Raw genomic sequence first — 25,645 nt, forward strand, 5'->3', positions numbered from 1 at the left:
TTTTATTTGTTTAACACAACGTCCCAACTTCATTGGAATTGGTGTTATATCCAGCAACTCCTGGATATTTTTAAACCCGTGGGACTGTAAATTTTGTAGAAACAGTCAGTCATTGCCATATTCCAATAGTTTTTAGCGTGGCCTGGTAATTAGCACAGTTCTACATTCCTCCCCAGGCAGACACGAAGGCCGCACAGCTAATGCTTGCTGAACAAGTAAACTAACTTGAAAAATTGCCACCCAGATTCACCCCTCATTATTCTTGGGGACTTTAACAAAGCTCAACTCAACCACAAGCTCCCTAAATACAAGCAGCACATTGACTGTCCTCCCAGGGAAAATAACGTTCTAGACCACTGCTATACCAGGCTAAAGGACACATACCATGCTATCCCTCGTGGTGCTCTGGGCTCATCTGATCACTGCTTAATTCACTTAATACCAACATACAGACACAAACTTAAATGTGCGAAGCCTATGGTGAAAACAGTGAAGTGGCCCAATGAAGCAAAGCTAGAACTTCAAGCTGTTTAGACTCCACAGACTGGAGTGTGTTTGAAACTTCAACTGGCAGCCTGGATGAATATACGGACAGTGTCACATCCTAAATCAGTTTCTGTGAAGATGTGTCTGTACCAATTAAGACATTTCACACTTTCAATAACAACAAACCATAGTTCACTGCCAAACTTAAGGAACTTCACCAAAGTAAAGAGGACGCCTATCAAAGTGGGGACAGAGCCCTGTACAATCGCGCTAAAAATCTGCTGACAAAAGAAATTAACATCACAAGAAATTATGGAGAAAAGCTGGAAAAAGAGTTTACTGCCAACTACTCTAAGTCAGTCTGGCGAGGAGTAAAATCGCTAACCAACTACAAGCGACCATTCCCCCAAGCGGAGAACAAAAGAGGACTAGCTGATGACTTGGACACCTTCTACTGCAGATTTGAAGCGGACACTTTCACACCCCACACCCACCCAACCGTACCACCGACTACCATCGTACCTCTGCAATCTGACTTCTGCGTTAACCATTCATGAACAGGATGTGAGACGCATCGTCAGACTACAAAAGATCAACAAAGCGGCAGGCCCACACCTTGTGTCCCCATCCTGCCTCAGAGTCTGTGCGGACCAGCTCGCTCTAGTCTTCACACAGATCTTCAATGGATCTCTGGAACTGTGTGATGTACCATCCTGTTTCAAACGCTACACCATCATCCCAGTCCCAAAGAAACCTGCAATCTTGGGTCGACATGACTACACCCTGACATCTGTGGTCATGAAGTCGTTTGAATGCATCGTGCTGGAGCACCTCAAGAGCATCACAGGACCTCTGGTGGACCCCCTGCAGTTTGCCTATCGAGCAAACAGGTCTGTGGCTGACGCAGTCAACATGGGACTGCACTTAATCATAGAGCACCTCGATGGCACGGGGACCTACATGAGGATCCTGTTCGTGGACTTAACCTCTGCGTTCAACACCATTATCCCCGAAATCCTCTCCTCGAAGCTTCTCCAGCTCAGTGTCTCGCCTGTCATCTGCCAATGGAGTTACAGCTTCCAAGCGAGCAGGACACAGCAAGTGAGGCTGGGGGACACCACCTCATCCACACGCACTATCAGCACCGGGGCACCCCAAGGATGTGTCTTCGGTCCGCCGCTCTTCTCTCTCTACACAAACGAGTGCACCTTAATACACCCAGCTGTCAAACTCCTGAAGTTTGCAAATGAAACCACAGTCATCAGTCTCATCAAAGACTGTGACGAGTCTGCGTATCGACCGCAAGTGGAGCGGCTGGAACTATGGTGCGGCCGACACAACCTGGAGCTGAACACGCTCAAGAGTGTAGAGATGATCGTGGACTTCAGGAAGAATCCTTTGTCACAGCTGCTCCTCACACTGTCAACCGTCAAAACCAGTCCTCTGTTCATCCATCACAGTCTGGTTTGGTGCTTGCAGAAAAAAAGGACAAACTCCGACTGCAACGGACAATCAGGACCGCCGAAAAAATCTTTTGTACCCCCCTAACCACGCTCGAGGACTTGCAAGCTGCCAGAACTAAAGGCCTCTTAATACTCCCCCGCTCGCGCGGCCGACAGCGCCCGCATTGGATCATGTGACCGACGCATAGTGCCGTGCGGTCCCTAAGCGTCACTTGACACGGACACGGCAAAAATTGTTGCCGCGTGTAGAACGCCGCGGAGATAATCTCTTGTGATTGGTCCATTTTAGTCACATGCTATGATGTACCCTGCTTTCCCCTTGGCTCCACATACCACCTACGCCACCGCCTTCTTGATCAATTTTGCAGTATAATTAAATGCATCATCTGGTCATCTAGATCCATTTGTTCGAGCAGGAACTGTTCCACAGTCGCCATTGTTGTTGCTTTGTTCCTTGTTCCGGAAAGGAAAGGAAAAACGGCTACCAGAATTGACCATAAAATGCAGAGGAAACTCCACCCAGTGGTGTCCTAGCCAATACCAGCCCTAGTGACACCCCCGACTTGGAGGAGAACTGCACCATATTTTCAAAACAGCGCGCGTGGGTTGCTCTCGAGTATAAAGGCAAACTGCGCACGGGATAGCCGCAGTGAAGTCAGTGCGGTCACCGCCCGCGCGAGTATAAAGAAACCTGAAGACAAGAGCATGCAAAATCCTCTTGGACCCTCCACATCCTGGTCACCACCTCTTCTAGCGCCTTCCCTCAGGTAGGTGATCAATGCAAACTAAAACCAGCAGCTATTCCAACAGCTTCTTCCCTCTTGCCATTAAATTGCTAGAGGCTAAGTGACTCTCCTTAGTGTGTTTTTATGTCTCAAAATGTCAAAATGGCTGTCTATTGTCGTACTAGAGGGGCTCCAACTACCGGAGACAAATTCCTTGTGCGTTTTTAACATACCTGGCAAATAAAGAGGATTTTGATTCTGATAAACCACGTTATGTTTTAACGGGGGGGGTGGGCTATTACCTTTTTACACAGGGCCATGTAGGTTTGGATTTATTTCTCCGTTAATAATAAAAGCTTTAATTTAAAAACTGCCTTTTGTGTTTACTTGTGTTGTATTTGACTAATATTTAAATTAGTTTGATGATGGGGAACAGTGTGACAAACAAAAAAAACAAAAAAAAGGAAATCAGGACGGTCGCAAACGCTTTTTCACACCACTGTATTTCACATCGCAATATATATCGCAGGTTTAAAAAATACAAAAAAATCAATGTAATTTTTTTTCCCAGTATCGTGCAGCCCTAGTTTTGGCAGCCCCTTTTACCTTTTATAGATTTAGATCACATTGCTGTACGGCTACTTCTATGTTAGTAAATTGTCACTATCCCACCCAATGAGAACAGAAGCCCCATATGCCACCCAATGGTAACAGAAGCCCCATATGCATCCATCAGTTTGCAGGAACTTTATCTGATGGTCTGGGGAAAACCATGGACAACCGGCACCAGACAGAGCGAGAGTACATCAGATACCACGGAGCCACCAGTGGCGAACACCTGGTCGCAGGCATCCATGGACTAGCTCATGGTACTACCTTCAAGCATCTCCTTCTGTTACATATTAGTCATGGTATTGTCTCAATTCACCCCAAACACCCATTTACAGTCAGTTTCACAGAACTTTTAAGCACCATGCCAGCTTTTTAATCTTGAGGCAGAGTCATTAGGACTTCACTGGAATTGAACTTCAAAGTAAAATTGCAGCATGACTTACTAGGGAAACAAAAACCTTAATAGACACAAACAAGGACCAAAACAATTGATGACCACAACTCAACAATTTTAATGGGAGTGTGCAACTGTTACTGTACGTGGCAGCATGAAGCTTTTGTTTAATTTACGTACAGCCTTCCTTAAATTTAGACTTTAGATTACAGTGGAACCTGTAGAGAGAAACACAATTTATTTGGAGATGCTTGCTCAGATTTACAGTCAAGTTTTCCCCTGGTCCTTTCCAGGGTACAACTGTTGTTATAAAACCGTTAGGAACTTTACAGGTACAAGTAACATATTTGAATGCTATGGCTTATAAATGGATTTAATTGGTGTGTGAAATGTCTCTTGATCCTCCACACTTTGCTGAAAAATCTAAAAAGCTCCGATGATCTCCCAGGTATCATCGGTGGCATGACGAGTATCATAACCTCAACTGTGGAGGGAGTCAAGACTGAGGGTGGCGTCAGTGGGTTTTTCTCTGGCCTGGGTAAAGGTCTTGTCGGCACTGTGACCAAACCAGTGGCTGGAGCATTGGACTTCGCTTCAGAGACGGCACAGACGGTCCGGGATATGGCAAGTCTCAGTAACCACAGGTGTGTGGAACCACTTACCTGCATTATGTTCAATTCAGTTCAATTTGTTTGATTTATATAGTGCCACTTAGGCTTTACATGATCAGGATTTTTGGGGCCGATCACCGATCCTATCACAAGATGGAGCAATGTGTCTATTTAAATGACCTGTTCATTTACTGTATATACTTGTGTATTTAATTGTTCAAAAAATAATATTTACAATAAATAATGTATCTTTGTTTATTTATTCCAGTGAGGCATAGTGACAGACAGAACAAATGAATGGTCTTCTATTAGATGGCAGGACGTACATACAGTAATTAATGTATCCACTTTTTGTGACATTTTTGTTTGTTGGTGTGCTGTGAGAGTTTTCAATTGTAAAATATGTTCCTTGGCTCCTTAAAGGTTGGAAATCACTGCTCTAGTCAGATCGTGTATTCTAAACAGTCAGGTCAAACCAACATTACAACGTGACAGAAATAATGGGTGCTAACTTACTGTAATTAAATTACTTCACCCGCACTGGAATTTTAGAGCATGATTCGACAGAATGGTGGCATGTTTACAAACAACCGTTAGCGCTAGCACTAGCTTGCTAGGCTACATAACATTTTTGTTGCCTGCTTGCGAGCCGTATCGTATTAAAGGTTTGTGAACATACCTGAAGCAAGCCTTAAACGGACGTCCTCTCCTGTCCTGAGCACCGGTGACCACCAACACACGTTTTTCCCCATTTTGTCCTCATAATACAGTCGGCTTGCTCCACTCTTGTTGTCGTCGCCGCGGTAACGAGTATATCCGGTCACATTTGAGTTGCCAAGATAAAGCCCAATGATCGTAAAAAACGGGATGCGGTGGTATCTGAATACAAGATTTTATTGCAGTAGTCTGACAAAGAGAGAGAAAATTTGTCTTGTTGTCTGATCCGGGCATTACGCGTTGTCTGTCCCACACTGCCGACGTTTTTTTTTTTTGTTTTTTTTTTTATATAACTTTATTGGCCGTCAGATATTTACAGTACTACGTCAAAAGACCCGCGACAAGGCTAAAAATAAACTAGCTTTTGGATTCAAATATACTGCGCATGATGGCGACGCAGAGTCAATCAATGACGTCATTGATCGGATCGGTGAATTATGACATGAAAGCCGATCAGTATAAAATGCTATTTATCGGCCGATACCAATCAGGCCAATAAAATCAGTGTAAAGTCTAGTGCCACTGCTAGTGTCACTAATAGTAAAGTGGTACACACTGCTGACGTACAGCCAGCATGGTGAATGTGAATGGTTGTCTGTCTCTAGAATTGACTCGGGACCAATCCAGGATGTACAGTGGGTACGGAAAGTATTCAGACCCCCTTACATTTTTTACTTTGTTATATTGCAGCCATTTGCTAAAATCATTTAAGTTAATTTTTTCCTCATTAATGTACACACAGCACCCCTATATTAACTGAAAAAAAACGGAATTGTTGAAATTTTTGCAGATTTATTAAAAAAGAAAAACTGAAATACCAAGTTTCAATACTTTAGGGTGGCCATCTGCCTTGACCAACTCTTCTGGTCATGATGGGATGAGAGACCCATGTGTTTTGTTGTCATTCTACTGAATAACATAAATAATAATAGCCTCTATCTCTTTCTGAGATATCAATCAGGCACAGATTTTAAATGACCACTTTCTTTACATACTGTATATCAAACTATGATCCCATGTTCCTGTGAACTTCCTGTGTTGTGCAGGCTAAGTGTGATGCGTGTCAGGAAACCTCGCTGCTGCAAAGGTCCTCAGGGTCTTCTGCCTCGTTACTCAGCCCTGCAGGCTGATGGCCAGGAGCAGCTCTTCCGCCTTACAGACAACATTCAGTCTGAGTTGTAAGTCTGTTATCTTCACTGGACTTGTATGCACAGTGGCTTCAACAAACTGTTTCGTCCCTTCACATGCTTCCATTTCCTCACTGCAGCTTCATTGCAGTAGAGCCCATCGACAGCTACAGTGTGCTCATCTCTTCCAAAGTGGTCTACTTCCTAAAACCTGGAGACCATATGGACCGTGAAGCCATTTTCCTGGAGATCAAATATGACGACCTCTACCACAGTCTGGTGTCTAAGGATCATGGGAAAGTGTATGTGCAGCTCACCAAAAAGGCTGAAAGCACCAGTAGTGGTGTGGCCATTCCTGGCCCCTCCCACCAGAAGCCCATGGTAAGACTTCATACTGTTACACCACTTAATGGTCACAAGACATTTTTAAAACTTAAGTTAAAGCAGTACCTTGACTTACAAGTACCCAACTTATATATTATTATTTATTCATGTTTTTATTACTTATTAGTTTTTTTCATGTTACCAGCTGTCGCATGTTCGATATTTTGTATTGCAAGCCAAAATTTGAGGTACGAGCGAGCTTCAGTACGCCACCACTATTTGTAATGTACAGTCTGTTTTTTTTCTTCCTGCAAACACATTTTACAGATAATAAACACTTCACTCTCTGTATTTAAGAACTGACTAAGAGCTGTCCATGAAGTCATGTATTATTTATTGCTCCAACACGCCCACGACCCTTGTGAGGATAAGCGGTATAAGAAAATGGATGGATGGATGATAGCACATGGTGAATAATAGATCTATAAAAGGCATGTGACCAAATATTACTCTAAAGCTGGAGAACCTGCATGAAAATGAAGAAAAATGTATTCGCCTAAATGCCAATACATTAGAAAAACTTTTTTAATAAATAAATATTTAAATAAATGTTGAAGCCTGCAGATGACTGTAGATGTGATTTATTCTCAAATTTGTAGATGAACTGTGTAAGGCTTCAGGCGCATCTCCCTATTGCATATTCCATCTGATAAATCTCATCTATTGTCATCTACAAGCTTCTGTTTAGGTATGTCATTTCAATAAAATCCATTTTCTTCTTATCCTTCCGCTTATCCTCACTAGGGTCGCGGGCGTGCTGGAGCCCATCCCAGCTATCTTCAGGCGAGAGGCTGGGTACACCCTGAACTGGTCACCAGCCAATCGCAGGGCACATAGAAACAACCAACCATTCGCACTCACATTCACACCTACTGGGCAATTTAGAGGTTTCAATCTACCTACCATGCATGTTTTTGGGATGTGGGAGGAAACCGGAGTACCCGAAGAAAACCCACGCATGTACGGGGAGAATATGCAAAGTCCACACAGGTGGGGCCGGGATTTGAACCCCGGTCCTCAGAACTGTGAGGCAGATGTGCTAACCAGTCGTTCACCGGGCCGCCCCGCAATAAAATAGAATAATAATATTGTAATTTATTGAAATGTACCTGTATATAATAAAACTCTCTGCAGCCAGGTTGGCATTGCAAATGAGAATCAGTTCTAATTGCCTCACCTGGATAAAGGGTTAGATTTTAAAGGTATCAGAAATATTAGAAATTAAGATTACGATACAAGACTTTGAAAGCTTGAAATACCAGCATTTTTTTAGATTCAGTAGCTGTCCGTAATGAGCAACATCAGCCTAATTGGCTTAAGATACCCTGAACTAATAAATGTGATGGAAACGCAAATCACAGGGGCCACAGGAACCTTTTGCTACCAGGAACTCAGAGTTCCTGGACTGGTTGGTGGAAAAGACCTTATAATAGCAAGGGGTAAGAGTGAATGTCGATTGATTAAAGTCGTTTATGGATACTCCAGTTGAAGTTCACTGGAAAACTAAACAGACAGAACAAAAGAATTGCACTTATTGACTCTCCAAATACATCACAGCCTTAGTTTCTTTCTTTCACAAAAATCGCTAGTGTAGTTTCTTTTTGTTTTTGCTCACAAAAATCGCTAGTTCAAAGCTTGCACACAATAAATGGAAAAACACCATTGACAAGCTAATGAAAATTAGCAATGAACTCGTGACACTTATATCTCTCAAAATAATGAATATTGCTACATGAACGCTGTATTGAAAAACAAGTTATGTTTGATCGTGACGTACTTTTTCCTTTGCTACTGCAAGTGTATCTCATTGCGTGCACCACAATGCTCCTTAGAGGTCAAGAGGTGTACAGCAGTTACTTTATTTAACCCATTGGTTAATAATACATTGGTCAGTTTTTCCTCATACCCAATGTTGCTGATTATTGTTCTGTTTGAGTAATATCACTTGATCAAACCTTTTCAACATTCCATACAAATTCATAATAAAATTATTTTTTATTTTTATTGCTGAAAATCGGATCTGACCGATATCGGTAGCAATATCAAGGCTACAATATCGGTGTTGGATCGGGACATCCCTAGAAGTAAACACTTTTATTGTGGGTGTAGTTTGCTGTGGTGCAGCACTGCATCATACTTAGAACTGTGTCTACTATTTTGGTTGCTGCATTTAGCATTCCCTGGTACTTACTCCATGGAACTGCTCATTTCTATTCTTATTTGTGTTCTAATCCTCTATATACTTGATCCACAGGTCCATGTGAAGAATGAAACTCTGGCTCTCAAAATCTCCCAAGAGATCAACTATGCCAAGAGTCTGTACTATGAACAACAGCTGATGCTGCCTACCAGTAACAATGAGGACTGCTTATTGCTTGAGTCTTGATCAAATATGGAAGAATCTTTATCTGGATTTTCTGAAGATGCCTCAAATGAAGATGTGTAATCTCCCATGCGATTGAGAGGCGACCAGTCCAAAGGGTACCTTGTATCATGTCGAGAGTTAGCCGGTAAAGGCTCAAGCTCACATGCTACGCTAATGAAGCTGGATGAATGGATAATGCTTAATCAACCACAGAGAAAAAGGGGCTATTCAGACAGCCAGGAACTTGTTTTCAGTCACATGCCCTAACATCAGACAGAGCACATATGAATTACAAAGTTTTAATTTCAGTGGGGTATATTTGTTTCTCGAGTTGACTGTGTTTGTAGCACATGGTGTACATATCCTGCAGGTCTTCCACAATGTTTTGAATGGGTACAAATGTAAATACAAAGGTATGGAAAGAGATGTGAAATAAAACCAGCTTTGGACTGTTTTTCTGTGTGTAATATTTTGTGTGGGAGGTTGGAATATAAATTGCACTGACACATTTTGAAATGTGATATGCCCCAACCCCATTCACTTTGGAGCTGCCTTCCCCTGTCTCTCTGCCATGTACACTTACAAACTGCCAGTTTTGACATTTCTGTCCCATCACCGTTTGTTCCTCTTTAGTGCAACTATGACTTCCTCATAAACAAGCGTCTCAGTTGTAGCAGAGTTTGTTTCAAGTAATTGAAGCGTCGTCATGACTTTTCAGTTTTGGTTTGGTGTTGAATAAGATTATCCCAATGAGAGTTTGAGTGGCCTAGCGTGACATATGAAGGTTTTGTAAAATACTTGCACATGGACAAATGCAAATAAATGGTCCCTGAGTTAACACTTTGTCTGCAGTCTGTTACTGTACCCTATATCAGATGGCATAATTAACTTTTGAAGAATCACTTTAAAATACTGTAGATAGCAGTGGTAGGACATTACTGTTCTTAAATAGATTTTTTTTTTCAGGTGTCTGCATTTTACTTGAATATTTGCAGATGGCTTTTTACTTTTACCCACTACAATACTGATATTAGTATTTTGTATAACATTGTAAAAATAAGCTGGTTACCTTTTCAGCTTCTGTAGATGATGACACAACATAAAAAAAATATTGAAATGCTGCTACACTTTAATCCGTACTTGTTTATGGTGACCTTATGGTGACCTTTCATACATGAATGCACCTATCCTTTCTCTGCACATAACAGTGCACTTCACAAATTGTAAAACCGTAACACATGATGTTTTTTTTATATATATATATACCAGGGGCGACAGGCCCTCACTTAGCATGCAGAGCCTCGATAACTGATACCTTTTCATCTAAAATTCTCTCTGTGTGCTCCTGGCTCTCTGTGCAAAAATCTGTTAAAAATATAATCTCAGATCTCAAGAGATCTTGAAGTTGGAAAAAAGTATTTCTCGTGAGCCTTCAAAAAAGACAGGAAACTGAAAGAACTTGTCTTTTTGCCTGCTTTTAAAACTCGCTCATTTTAAAGTAATTCCCGTGGAATGTGTTGTACATAGTCATTTTATTTCAGAATTTTTTTAATTTGTTGAGACATTTCATGCTGCTGTCTTTAATCAACCAGACTTCCTGATAAGCGATTTTCATACCCAAAAAAATGCAACTCAAAGTACTTTATGTACAGTAGTAAAATCAACTCCCTTCTGGCACTCATCCACAGAGACAAACACACACCCTTCTTCTATTCCTTTAGGGGTCACCACAGTGCGTCATCCTTTTCCATGTAAGTCTATCTCCTGCATCCTCCTCTTGAACACCAACTGCCCTCATGTCTTCCCTCACGACATCCATCAACCTTTTCTTTGGTCTTCCTCTCGCTCTCTTGCCTGGCAGCTCCATCCTCATCATCCTTCTACCAATATACTCACTATTACTCCCCTGGACATGTCCAAACCATCGAAGTCTGCTCTCTCTAACTTTGTCTCCAAAAAAACATCGAACCTTGGCTGTCCCTCTGATGAGCTCATTTCTAATTTTATCCAACCTGGTCACTCCCAGAGCGAACCTCAACATCTTCGTTTCCGCCACCTCCAGCACTGCTTCCTGTTGTTCCTGTCTTCAGTGCCACTGTCTCTAATCCGTACATCATGGCTGGCCTCACCCCTGTTTTATAAACTTTGCCCTTCATCATAGCAGAGACTCTTCTGTCACATAACACACCTTCCTCCACCCGTTCCAACCTGCTCGGACCTGTTTCTTCACTTCCTGACCACACTCACCATTGCTCTGGAAGGTTTACCCCAAGTATTTATAGTCCTCCACCCTTGCTATCTCTTCTCCCTGTAGCCTCACTTTTCCCCACCACCCCTCTCATTCATGCACATATATTCTGTCTTACTTCAGCTAATCTTCATTCCTCTGCTTTCCAGTGCATGCCTCCATCTTTCCACCTGCTCCCTGCTTTCATTGCAGATCACAATGTCATCTGCAAACATCGTGGTCCACGGGGATTCCAGTCTAACCTCATTTGTCAACCTATCCATCACCACTGCAAACAGGAATGGGCTCAGGGCTGATCCCTGATGCAGTCCCACCTCCACCTTAAATTCTTCTGTCACACCTACAGCAGACCTCACCGCTATTCTGCTGCCCTCGTACATGTCCTGTATTATTCTAACATACTTCTCTGCCACGCCAGACTTCCGCATGCAGTACCACAGTTCCTCTCTGGGTACTCTGTCATAGGCTTTCTGTAGGTCTACAAAGATTCAATGTCGCTCCTTATGACCTTCTCTGTACTTTTTCATCAACATCCTCAAGACAAATAAAGCATCTATGGTACTCTTTCTAGGCATGAAACCATACTATTGCTCGCAAATACTCCCTTCTGTCCTGATTCTAGCCTCCACTACTCTTTCCCATATCTTCATTGTGTGGCTCATCAACTTTATTCCTCTATAGTTTCCACAGCTCTGCACATCACCCTTGTTCTTAAATATGGGCACCAGCACACTTTTCCTCCACTCCTCAGGCATCTTCTCACCCGCTAGAATTCTATTGAACAAGCTGGTCAAAAACTCCACAGCCACCTCTCCTAGATGCTTCCATACCTCCACAGGAATGTCATCAGGACCAAGTATTCTTTCTATCGATCGCGCACACGACTGGCACCAGTCAACACATTTTCATCTCTATCCTTAATCACCCTAACCTGCTGCACATCCTTCCCATCTCCATCCCTCTGCCTGGCCAACCTATATAGATCTTTTTCTCCTTCTTTAATGTCCAACCTGCCATACATGTCATCATATGCCTCTTGATTGGCCTTTGCCACCTCTACCTTTGCCCTATGTCGCAATGTATTTCTTTCGTCTCTCCTCAGTCCTCTCACTGTCCCACTTCTTCTTAGCTAACCTTTTTCCTTGTATGATTTCCTGTACTGTGAGGTTCCACCACCAAGTCTCCTTCTCTCCTTTCCTGCCAGAAGATACACCAAGTCCTCTCCTGCCTGTCTCTCTGATCACCTTGGCTGCCGTGGTCCAGTCTTCTGGAAGCTCCTCCTGTCCACCAAGAGCCTGTCTCACCCCTTTTCATGAAAACATGCACAACACTCGTCCTGTCCACCACTCTGCTCTGCCTTTGTCTTCCTAATCTTCCTCCCCACCACCAGAGTCATTTTACACACCACCATCCTATGCTGTCTAGCCACACTCTCCCCTACCACTGTGACCTTACAGTTGGTAACCTCCATCAGATTACATCGTCTGCACAAGATGTAATGCTTCTACCTCCGCTCTTGTAGGTCACCCTATGTTCGTGCCTCTTCTGGAAAAAAGTGTTCACTACAGCCATTTGCATCCTTTTCGCAAAGTCTACCACCATCTGTCCCTCCAAGTTCCTTTCCTGGATGCCGTACTTACCAATCACTTCTTCATCACCTCTATTTCCTTCACCAACATGTCCATTACAATCTGCACCAATCACGTTTCTCTCTCTGTCTGGGATGCTCAGAAGTACTTCGTCAAGGTCCTTCCAGAATTTCTCTTTCACCTCTAGGTCACATCCTAACTGTGGGGCGTAGCCGCTAATCACATTATGCATAACACCCTCAATTTCAAGTTTCAGCCTCATCACTCGATCTGATACTCTTTTCAACTCCAAGACATTCTTAGATAACTCTTCTTTTAAAATAACCCCGACTCCATTTCTCTTCCCATCTACACCATGGTAAAATAATTTAAACCCTGCCTCTAAACTTCTAGCCTTACTGCCATTCCACCTGGTCTCCTGGACACACAATATAACAACCTTTCTCCTAATCATCATGTCAACCAACTCCCGAGAGTTTCCTGTCATAGTCCCAACATTCAAAGTCCCCACATTCAGTTTTAGGCTCTGTGCTTTCCTTTTCTCTTTATGCCAAAGAACCCACTTTCCACCTCTTCTTCGACTTCAACCCACAGTAGCTGAATAATAGCATACAGATAAAATATAATAAATCCATCCATCCATTTTTTTGTACCGCCCTATATAATAAATAATAATTAAAGAAAGTTCATATAATAATTAAATAAAAGTTAAATATTAGTTAAGAGCTAAATTAACGTGGTGGGTCTTGAGCTGAGATCCACCGACACGCTGTTCCACAGACGGGGGCTGTAAAACTGGAACAATGCCTCACCATGAGTGTGTGTCCATGCGATCATAGGATAAAAGCAACTCTAAAAGATAAGAAGGCCCAAGACTTTGCATGTAAAAACCAGTAAAAGAACCTTCAAATCAGAATCAGAATCATCTTTATTTGCCAAGTATGTCCAAAACACACAAGGAATTTGTCTCCGGTAGTTGGAGCCGCTCTAGTACGACAACAGACAGTCAATTTACAGAACACTTTGGAGACATAAAGACATTGACAAAAAAAGAAAACAGTCACTGAGCAGTAAAGGGTTGCTAGTTATCTGGTAATGCCGGTACATTATTTTTTTTTTCAAGCCTGAAACACATGGGGAGCCATTGCAGGGATTTTAAAGGTCCAATATTTTGCCCATTTAGACCTCCATAGAGTGACTCTTTAACGTGGACTTCGTATAAAAGTGTAAATTTCATTTAAAAAAAACCACCTTGGTTTTGTCAAACGAGTGTCCAAAAAAAGCCCCCTCTGACAGCTACTTGTTTGATCCAGTTTTGTATTCGCTTTGTCCATATTTGGCTTTCCTCTGATTGGTTGCCTCCATGTAGAAGACCCACTTATGAGAGCACACTTTTTTCTTTTTTTATTTTAAAAGATCTCTAAGAAGAAGTGGGACAGTGAGAGGACCGAGGAGAGATCTCCACCAAAACAGGACCCAATCAAAATTTGATATAGCATTTAAAAATAAAAATCCTCTGAAATCTGCAGATTTCAAGTCAATACCACTTCTTTTAAGAAATTATTAGAAATAATCCGCAAAACCTCCATCACTATTTGATGTAGTACATTTGAAGTCTTCAAAAATCTCAGATTGTGTTATCATTAAATCTGATACATACTACACTGTTCTTATTCATATATATTTAAATTTTCACAAAAACGGTCAACTATCATATGTTCTGTTTCTGCAACACAAAAAGAAGATTGGTCTGAACATTTATTGCAGCTGGGTCAGTGGGTTACCACGACAACAGACATCTGCGCACTCTCTGTATGATTTGACTGTTAAATGTTTCTGCTTTTTTTATACATACATACTGTATATACTGTAGCGGACGGACATGCTGCCCACAACCTGAAGTAACACAGTGACTCCCCACGGCTTGATAAATTGCATTCTTCGAAGCCGCCCTGCTGTGAGAGAGTCACTAAGAGGACGCCTGGCGTACTTCAAGTGGACACTCATGTAATTAGCAGGTCCCCTCGAAATCTTGGTTTGCAGTCATCGAAGAGTTTTTTTCTTCCTTAGAACGGACAGCAGCCCAAAAGGGACCGATTGACGAAGGAATGCAAATACAGCAACAAACTATTTGCTTAATATTCAAATGTGCATGCAAGGCGCCACCCACTGGATTTTGAGAGTACTGCAAACCATGAACTTCCAGTCCCTTTGATGTTTAACTCAAGGAAAATTTCTGTTTTGATATTTTACCAACTCTGCCAAACTATTCCAAATGTATGCCTTAATGTCTGTGTCAGTGTCTCAACTTTACAAGCGCAGCCGCGAGATTTTGAGAACTGTTTGCCTTGATTTGACGCCAAGCAGCATGAAATGTGATTTGAACCATAAGCAGTTGATTTGCCAAGACTAAAGTTTAAACAGTCACCCTATATGCTTGACCTGTGAGTGAAGAGTACAAAGTTGAGAGTATTTTATATTAATGTATGATTTTAAACCCACCTTATGGTTCAAAATTGTAGACTAGATTCAAGCTGAGGGGTGTGGTCTTGTCCGGTCCTCGGTTATCTTTGACACGCTCCCGGGGTATTTAACTCTTGCCTCCCGCCTTCTTGCTGCTCTTGTGTTTTTTTTTCTCTCTTGGTGTCCTGGCTAGCTAATCTCGGCAGCCACGGGTTGGCCTCTGCCACCGCTCCCCCCTGTCCTTTCTTTGTTCGGGAACACGGCTCGGTAACCGCGGGCCTGCGGGATGGAGCCTCCGCGTGGGCCACTGCTAGGCGATCAGACCAGCTGCTACTAAAGTACCAGGTACGCCAAGCGTGATTGCTCTGAAATTGCTAGCGAGTCCCTGAAAAGGCAGGAAGAGAGACGGTCATATTCTCCCAACGAGGCGTGACGAACAACAATTTTTCTGCTTCCGCCTCTTTTGTTTTAGTTTCATTTTTCTGCATCCTTTTTCTCATTCGACCAAACCTGTCTCCGTGCTTCCCGAGACGACTGAGACAGGCCACCCCATCTACCGTCTGATCTACGTTTGTGAGTAACACAACGGTGTTTGCCACACTGTGCAATATTAGTGCCTAATAATTTTGGGGAAATTACTAGCTTCACACCAAATCCTAACTTTGTCCTCTCGCTCTCTCCCGTCCGGACTGGACGCGTTAAACGCTCGCGTTTTCAACTTCAGTCCATCACACGATGTTCTATTTCGCTTTTCGTACGCCTATTTTTCTTCTTTTTATCATTATTAGTGTTATTTTCTTTCTTTAGTTAGACACCTTTGGGTGTTTCCCTCTAGATCCCTTGTAGATATCATTAACTATACCAAATATTCCACTCTTGGTTGTGTTTTGTGTGTGTTCTGAGTTTAAGTAAGCCTCTGTCATCTCGAACTCGTATTTTATAAAATGTAGCAACCTTCAGATTAAGAGACTGATAAAAAGGTTTCTCGTCACTTTCCCTCAATTTTATACATATAAAAAGTGACGTGGTGCCCCTTTACGAGACAAATTAGTTTGATTGTAACGATTAAACCGTAAATCGGACTAACCCGGAAGTGAACGCAGGCGTTTACCTTTCTTCGTATCTCTTTCCAAATTAATTACATTTTTCATTCCAACCAATATACGCTACAATACCTTTGTGGTCACATTTGTCTGTTAAATCTGTTTAAATGTTTTCATGGAAAATATTTTAAGAACAACTTCCTGTTTGAGTAAAATCTGCCTGATGCCGCGAGACAGTCTGAGAGACCTGGAGATAGATTGGAGTATGATCTTGTGGATTACTTATGTGGTATTATCTATCATTTAATTACTGTTGATTTTTCAAGCACACGTTATAGGAATCATTTCCTTATTTTAGTGAGCTTTGTGTACAACAAATGAGTTACAGATTGATTCATGTGATTGCTTTAATACTTTTGTTTATCTACTTTTCATGGTGTTCCTTATCTAAATAGCAATAAAGCGATACTGGATATCTGTAAGACGGGTAGTTTCTTTACTGATGTAAATACATTATTTACAAATGCGAAAAATATACATCCATCCATCCATTTTCAGTAACGCTAATCCTGTTTAGGGTTGCGGGGAAAATATACATTTCCAACTTCTTTTTTTTAACATTTACATTATTCATGGTTACATTATTTATGATTACATTATTCGCATATACTGCAATACCATTTCTCTTTTCGGAGTCCCCAAGGTACCTGCTCATGGTACCACCTTTTGCAGTCGTCACACTGGATCCATTCGAAGTAAAATTTCAAACACAAAACAATGTAAAGCAATATTTTACACGTGGCAACTTTTAACAACGATAACTTGCTTGATTATTGTTATTAAAATGCTATTATCGTCATGAACTGCCCTGTAGTACTATTGTTGGAGCCTCGTTGGCGCTTTGCACCCTCTCTCTCCCCTCACCTCTCTCTTTCCAGCACCTTCCTCAAGCTGCGCACCTGTCACCAATCAGACCTCATCACCACCTGCGAGTAAGCCTGCCTGATCCCGGAAATCCTCGCCAAAGTATTCCAGCTTCTCCAAGCGGTACCACGGCTCACCTTCCTCACATAAGCTACACGATTCCTCGTCCCCTTTTATGACTCCTGTGTCTCTCCTCATTCTCAGTGTTTCCCATGGGTTCCTGATCTACGCCATTCCTGCCAAGCCAGCCTCCTGTCCTTGCCACTGCCTGCCACCTGTCCTCGCCACTGCCTGCTGACGCACCTAGGACCACCTCCATTACCTTCCCTCATAAACTGTTCATCATAACCTATCTGCCTCCGCCTGCTCTTGGGTCCAGGTCCTGTCCATTCGTGACAGAATACTTTGGCCATCATGGACCCAGCAACCCCGGAGGCGCTTCAGAATGCACTCACCCTCCAAGGCGCCCACAGAGGACCTCAGGACAAGACGTTGCAAGAAATCACAGAAACGCTCAGAAAGCTACAATCCCTTCTACCCCCAGTAAATACCCATTCTGAGTCCGCAGCCTCTGAGCCACCCCGCTTCCCTTACAAAGAACCTCATGTACCTCCACCCAAACCCTACTGTGGGGACTTAGGCGCCTGTAGCCAATTTCTTCTCAACTGCACCCATGTTTTCAACCTTCAACCTTACAGTTATCCCACCGAACAATCCAAGGTAGCATATGTCACTAACCTCCTCCGCAGCAAAGTAGGAATTCCCTGGCTCAAACATCACAACCCTGCCATAGACTGGACTCATTTATCTATCACTGGGTGGACTCCTCATTGCCATTCACACTGTCTGCTCTCCGCTATGCCACCCTCAGAAGACCCACCACCCTCTGTCACCCCAGTGGACCTCTCACTGATTCCCAAAGAATATTATGACCTCTCCCTACTATTTAGCAAGGACTTGGCAATCTATCTACTGCCCACCCGCCACCCCACCGCCCGTACGACTGTGCCATTGACCTCTTGCCGGGAGCTCCACTTCCCACCGGCCAACTCTTCAATCCCTCCCGTCCAGAGAAAAAAGATATGGAGGATTACATCCGAGACTCCCTGGCTGCTGGACTCATACGCCCCTCCTCGTCTCCGGTCGGGGTCGGGTTTTTCTTCGTGGAGAAAAAAAAGACACAACTCTCCGCCCATGCATCAACTACCGAGGACTAAATGACATAACTATAAAAAACAAGTCACCCCCACCACTGTCTTCCAAAGTAAAACTCACCCAGTTTTTCATGGGAGGACCTGTTCCTGGTGGCTTCACCATTGAGCACATGCCACAGTGCATGGAGAAATCAAATACTACAAAATAAAGGAATATAACTTATAGTACTATTTAATTTTTGTTTAAAAATGTGTCTTGCAAGCATGCTCTTTAAAATTGTGATTGATTTTCAAAAATTACAGCTGTATTAAAAATTAATAAACATTTTGTCCCGTTAAAGCCCTACATTGTGGGACAGTATATGAATAAATTGATGTGTAAATCCGGAAAGAGTCCCAGGTGTTGGTCATTTATATTTTATAAAGTGCTCATTTATAGGACATCCCCTTTTTCCCAAGCATTCCAATGGGCGTCAATTATATGTGGATTTTCGCTATTCGTGGGCCAGCTATCCGCTATCCCTATCCACAGTATAACTGGATTTAAAAAGATCAAACATGCTAAATAGCCACAGAAACCACGTCACGACCAATAACCCTGCCCTATTTCATCTAAAAGTAGCTTTCACTTATCAAGGTAACAATAACCCCACAGCTACTGCCATCCTGCTGGGATGGGACAGATGTCCTCCTCTCCACTTTTTCTGGTCCACCAACTCTGACTTCCCATGGCAGCTACTCCTCATTTTGAGGTACACACCGTGTTTGATTAAGGCATAACATGTATAGCAACTTTCACACTGCGCAATTCTTCTTCTTCGTCTGTGGAAAGAGGGATTACATTTCGGTACAGAGTAGTTTATGTAAGAACCACAGCTACACAGAATAAAATGGTGAATTCATAGAACTATGAATATCTGAATCTTTTGGTTGCCATGTTAGAATCAACTAGTTCCGTCTGACTTTGTGCTGGATCCACCAAATATATGGTTTGGTCGACAGCATCGATGTACTTGGAATGATATAAAAGGAATTAAAAGGTTACACATACAGTACAAGATTTTTACATATTTCCCAAAAATATTGATAAATGACAAAATGCCTTTGTAGTTGTGGCAGATATGAAAAGTAAAGGATTTTTTTTTGTATACAGTAAACTAGTGATTTCCAAACTATGGCCCAAGGGCCATTTGCAGCCCACCGTCCATTTTTCAGCGGCATGCAGCATATGCTAAATATTACATTTGACGTGGGCTGCAATGCTAATTGAAAAAAGAAAAAAAGGAGGTGAGCAACGAGAGAAGTGTGGGTGTTGAAAAAAATTGGTGGGAAGTCACTCGCATCCCATGCATGGGTGGGGGGATGTGGTTGATGGAGACTACCACTACTACTAATAAATCCATATTATATACTGTTGAACATTTCTTGATAGTTAAATATCCAAATGAACTATTTACAACTAAAATAGTAACAAAATGTCTCTTCATGAATAAAGATCATTTATTTTGAGTGGCAAAAATGGTTTCTTATACTTTCTGCTCTGTCTCAAGGTCAAAATTGGGAACGTATCACATTAATGATCCCCCCAAGTAACTGCTTTAAAAATGATCTTACAACAGATTGCGCTTGTTTTGGTTCTGAATGCAGAGAAGGGATTTAGCTGCTCTTCATTGCAGGCGCAGAAATATTCTAGTAGGATACAGGGCCACCTACCACCTCCAAATCGTGAAAAACCCTAAAATATTTGCCTTTTCACCTTTTATAGAAAGCTATTCAGGTAGCAGTTTTTCAATATAACTGGAATATATAAACAATATACAACCGCTTGATTGACTGATGCTAGTGTGTTTAATAGATTAAAGTTGAAAAAAATTCAAATGGCCTTTTTATCCTTGGATTTTTCTGTATCTGGCACTCGGAGGAAAAGGTTTGGACACCCCTGCTGTAAACCCACGTTATACAGTGGGTACGAAAAGTATTTAGATCCCCTTAAATTTTTCCATTCTTTGTTATATTGCAGCCATTTGTTAAAATCATTTAAGTTCCTTTTTTCCACATTAATGTACACACAGCAACCCATATTGACAGAATACATTAATTTATTAAAAAAAGAAAAACTGAAATATCACACAGCTGTAAGTATTAAGACCCATTGCCCAGTATTTAGTAGAAGCACCCTTTTGAGCTATTATAGCCACGAGTCTTTTTGGGAATGATGCAACAAGTTTTTCACACCTGGATTTGGGGATCCTCTGCCATTCCTCCTTGCAGATCCTCTCCAGTTCTGTCAGGTTGGATGGTGAACGTTGGTGGACAGCCATTTTCAGCTCTCTCCAGAGATGCTCAATTGGGTTTAAGTCAGGGCTCTGGCTTGGCCTTTCAAGAACAGTCATGGAGTTGTTCAGAAGCCACTCCGTTATTTTAGCTGTGTGATTAGGGTCGTTGTCTTGTTGGAAGGTGAACCTTCGGCCCAGTCTGAGATTCTGAGCACTCTCTATAAGGTTTTCGTCCAGGATATCTCTGTACTTGGCCGCATTAATCTTTCCTTCGATTGAAACCAGTTGTCCTGTTCCTGCAGCTGAAAAACGCCCCCACAGCATGATGCTGCCACCACCATGCTTCATTATTGGGACTGTATTGGGCAGGTGATGATCAGTGCCTGGTTTTCTTCACACACACTGCTTAGAATTAAGGCCAAAACGTTCTATCTTGGTCTCTTCAGACCAGAGAATCTTATTTATCACCATCTTGGAGTCCTTCGGGTGTTTTTTTTTAGCCAACTCCATGCGGGCTTTCATGTGTCTTGCACTGAGGTGAGGCTTCCCTCGTGCCACTGTGTCATTAAGCCGTGACTGATGGAGGACTGCAGTGATGGTTGATTTTCTAGAACTTTCTCCCATCTCCCGACTGCATCTCTGGCGCTCAGCCACAGTGATCTTTGGGTTCTTCCTTACCTCTCTCACCAAGTCTCTTCTCCCCCAATTGCTCAGTTTGGCCGGAGGGCCAGCTATAGGAAGGGTTCTGGTCGTCCCAAACGTCTTCTATTTAAGGATTATGGAGGCCACTGTGCTCTGAGGAACCTTAAATGCATCAGAAATTTTTTTGCAACCTTGGCCAGATCTGTTGCCTTGCCACAATTCTGTCTCTGAGCTCTTCCGGCAGTTCCTTTGACCTCATGATTCTCATTTGCTCTGAAATGGACTGTGAGCTGTAAGGTCTTATATAGACAGGTGTGTGCCTTTCCTAATCAAGTACAATCAGTATAGTCAAACACAGCTGGACTCCAATGAAGGTATAGAACCATCTCAGGGATGATCAGAAGAAATGGACAGCACCCGAAATGTATGAGTGTCACAGCAATGGGTCTGAATACTTATGGCTGTGTGATATTTCTTTTTTTTCTTTTTTAATAAATCTATGAAAATTTCAAATATGGGGTGATGTGTTCACATTAATGAGGAAAAAATGAACTTAAATGATTTTAGCAAATGGCTGCAATATAACAAAGAGTGAAAGAATCTGAATACTTCCCGCTGGCACGGTGACCAACTAGTTAGCACATCTGCCTCATAGTTTTGAGGACCAGGGTTCAAATCCCGGTCCCACCTGTGTGGATTTTGCATGTTCTCCCCGTGCCTAAGTAGGTTTTCTCCGGGCACTCTGGTTTCCTCCCACATCCCAAAAACATGCGTGGTAGGTTGATTGAAGATTCTAAATTGCCCGTAGGTGTGAATGGTTGTTGTTTCAATGTGCCCTGCGATTGGCTGACGACCGATTTAGGGTGTACCCCGCCTCCCACCCGAAGATAGCTGGGATAGGCTACAGCAGCCCGCAACTCTAGTGAGGATAAGTGGTCCAGAAAATTGATGGATTGATGAATACTTTCCGTACCCACTGTATGGCAGTTCAGTTTTCGTGGCACCTCTGCATTGCGTTTTCAAGTGCTGTTACAGTTGTTACTTTATTTTTTTTATACTGTAAAATATTTTTGTGTTATCCATTTCTCTGGCACTCTCTCAATATGTTGTTAAATTTGTTTGTTGTTTTAAACTTGTGTTTAAAGAACATCATTTTTTAAGTACTGTAAATGTTATAAGAGGAAGCCTCGAGTGTTTTTACACAGGGTATCTCTATTTCGATGATTTTCACTTATTGTGGGGGGGGGGGGGGGGGTGTAACAACCTCCTGTAATGGAGGGGGGTTTACTGTATTTGTAATATAAGTACTGCACATTCCAGAAGCTTCCAGTGATTATTGTTGACAATGACAAATGTTATAGCACCCTTCTAATTGTGCAAGTTCACCTGTCAATGGAAATAAAGACTCAATGTTATAACTGACATCCATCCAACTTATAAACACATCAGGATATTGGGTGAGTTGGAACCTGTCAATGACTTAGCGTCCTTCACCCAGTGATACCAATACCTTTGGAAAACAATGTTGAAGATTTTGCCTGTCACCAGACAAAATTATGCCAGCTATGTAGTGGTTCGTAATGTACAGGCTGTTCTTCATCTTAAGTTTGATTGCAGAAAGATGAAACAATCCTTCAATAATCTTCTTTTCTTTTTTTTTTTTTTAAATGCGTTTTGACGTTATTTTTTAAATGAATGTTGCATGACTAGGCGCCACGGTGGCCGACTGGTTAGAGCGTCTGCCTCACAATTCTGAGGACCGGGGAACAATCACGGCCCCGTCGGTGTAGAGTTTGCATGTTCTCCCCGTGCCTGCGTGGGTTTTCTCCGGGCACTCCGGCTTCCTCCCACATCCCAAAAGCATGCATGGTAGGTTAATTGAAGTCTCTAAATTGCCCGTAGGTGTGAATGTGGGTGCGAATGGTTGATTGTTTATGTGTGCCCTGCGATTGCCTGGCAACCAGTTCAGGGTGTACCCCGCCTCCTACCCCATGATAGCTGGGATAGGCTCGAGCACGCCCGCAACCCTTGTGAGGAGAAGCGGCTTAGAAAATGGATGGATGGATGTTTCATGACTTCTTGTGTCAGTGGAAAAACATAAAATGATAAATATACCTCGCCATTTAGCCACTGGTGAGGCCGTAGTGTACACAACTCGCTGTGCCTGATGACAATACTGTGGCCTTTTATCTGCGATGGGAGCATTGCCACCACAACTTTGGTTATTCTTCTTCTTCTTCACAAGTCGTGTATCTGTAAACACAGGTAAAAAAAAAAACACAATTATAAATATCCAGTATTAAATGGTAGTCAAATTAAACTTTAGAAAACTTTATTCATCCCAACGACAGCCCCCAAACTCGTTGGTGGACACCATCGGTGAGGGATGGCGTCAAGCTGAAGAAGGAGTCCTTTCGGACATTTTTGGCCTGTGGGACTCCTGAGGCAACTGATGCGTACCGTCTGACCAAGCGGAATGCAGCTTTAGTGGTCGCTGAGGCAAAAACCTGGGCATGGGAGGAGTTCGGTGAGGCCATGGAGATGGATGGCTCCGAGGAAATTCTGGTCCACCATCCAGCGTCTCAGGAGGGGGAAACAGTGCACCATCAACACTGTGTATAGTGGGGATGGCGCGCTGCTGACCTCGACTCTGGACATTGTGAGTCAGTGGGCCTAATACTTTGAAAACCTCCTCAATTCCGCCGACAGGCCGTCCCACGAGGAAGCAGAGTCTGCAGACTCTGAGGTGGGTTCTTCCATCTCTGGTGTTGAGGTCAACGAGGTGGTTAAAAAGCCCTTCGGTGGCAAGGCCCCGGGGTGGATGAGATTCACCCAGAGTTCCTAAAGGCTCTGGATGTTGTGGTGTTGTCCTGGTTGACATGCCTCTGCAATTGCATGGCCATCAGAGACAGTGCCTCTGGATTGCCCTCTCTGGGTCAAGGAAGAGATCTTGCAGAAGTGGAGGAGTTCAAGTATCTCAGAGTAGAGCCGCTGCTCCTCCACATTGAAAGGAGCCAGATGAGGTGGCTGGGGCATCTGATTCGGTTGCCTCCCGGACACCTCCCTGGTGAGGTGTTCCGGGCACGTCCCACCGGGAGGAGACCCCGGGGGGACAACCCAGGACACGCTGGAGAGACTACGTCTTTCGGCTGGCCTGAGAACGCCTCGGTATCCCCCTGGAAGAGCTAGATGAAGTAGCTGGGGAGAGGGGAGTCTGGGTGTCCCTGCTAAAGCTACTGCCCCCTGCGACTCGACCTTGGATAAGCGGTAGAAAATGGATGGATGGATGGAGAATCTAATGGATATTTATAGATATATGCTTGACATATTATGACAACTTGTTCAACCATTTTGCATTTAAAGACTAATGCAATGAACTAATGCATGACATAAACAATTGATAATGTAGGAAACAGCAAAGACTAATAATTTTAATGGTTTTACCAAAGTTTTCCAACTTGTTCAAAAAACTGCTTTTTTTTATGTCCACAAGTGACACAATCATGTGAAGATTGAAAAGTAGTTCCACGAATTTCAATTCTGATCTGAGAATGAGAAATGTACCAAAGCGACTGAGAAAATGTAAAAATTTAAACTGGGGTACAAGATGGGGCCAGAGAGCTCTTTTTCAAAGAACATTTTCCTCATGTACTACTGTCAGGTCATACTGACGGTTTTAACAAATATGACCCCCTTTAAATCAAGGTTAAAAATATATATATACACACAGCAGCTGAAATAAGTAATTAACCCGTCACCATATTTCTCACTAAATATATTTCCAAAGGTGATATTGACATGAAAGTTTCACCAGATGTTGGGAACAACCCAAGTGATCCATACATAAAGAAAGTAGAACAAATAAACGCAGAAATTAATGTGTAATAATGTGAAATGACAAAGGGAAAAAGTATTGAACACACCAACTGGTATTTAATACTTTGTAAAAAAGCCTTTCTTTGCAATGACAGGTTCAAGACGCCTCCTGTATGGAGAAACGAGTCGCACGCATTGCTCTGGTGTGATTTTGGCCCATTCCTCCACCCAAGCAGTCTTCAAATCTTGAAGGTTCTGTGGGCTTCTTTTTATGGACCTTGAGTTTCAGTTCTTTCCATAGATTTTTGATTGGATTCAAGTCAGGTGATTGGCTGGGCCATTCTCGCAGCTTTATTTTTTTTTCTTTGAAACTAATTGAGCGTTTCCTTGACAGAATGTTTTGGATCATTATCCTGCTGAAATGTCCACCTTCGTTTCATTTTCATCATCCTCGTAGATGGCAGAAGATTTTTGTCAAGAATGTCTCGGTACATTTGCCCATTCATCCTTCCTTCAATAATGTGACGTTTACCAGTATCATTTGCTGAAAGCAGCCCCACACCCTCATGTTCCCACCTCCGAACTTCACTGTTGGTATGGTGTTTT

The 25,645-nt window shown here is 42.6% G+C and overlaps 1 protein-coding gene across 6 annotated transcripts in view; it reads left to right on the forward strand.

Moving 5' to 3' along the window:
- The window catches only part of vps13d (vacuolar protein sorting 13 homolog D), a 116,219-nt gene extending 106,497 nt beyond the window's left edge, over nt 1-9,722 (forward strand). For all 6 annotated transcript variants that reach the window (XM_061686772.1, XM_061686805.1, XM_061686775.1 and 3 more), the window contains 5 exons: nt 3,411-3,543; nt 4,129-4,324; nt 6,055-6,186; nt 6,276-6,516; nt 8,774-9,722. In XM_061686772.1, the coding sequence (XP_061542756.1) occupies nt 3,411-3,543; nt 4,129-4,324; nt 6,055-6,186; nt 6,276-6,516; nt 8,774-8,905 (834 nt within the window). In that variant the 3' untranslated portion in view covers nt 8,906-9,722. The remainder of the gene's footprint in view (nt 1-3,410; nt 3,544-4,128; nt 4,325-6,054; nt 6,187-6,275; nt 6,517-8,773) is intronic.
- The last annotated feature ends 15,923 nt before the right edge of the window (nt 9,723-25,645 follow it).

Source organism: Phycodurus eques, chromosome 1 (genome assembly GCF_024500275.1).
Source record: "Phycodurus eques isolate BA_2022a chromosome 1, UOR_Pequ_1.1, whole genome shotgun sequence".
Taxonomy (NCBI): domain Eukaryota; kingdom Metazoa; phylum Chordata; class Actinopteri; order Syngnathiformes; family Syngnathidae; genus Phycodurus; species Phycodurus eques.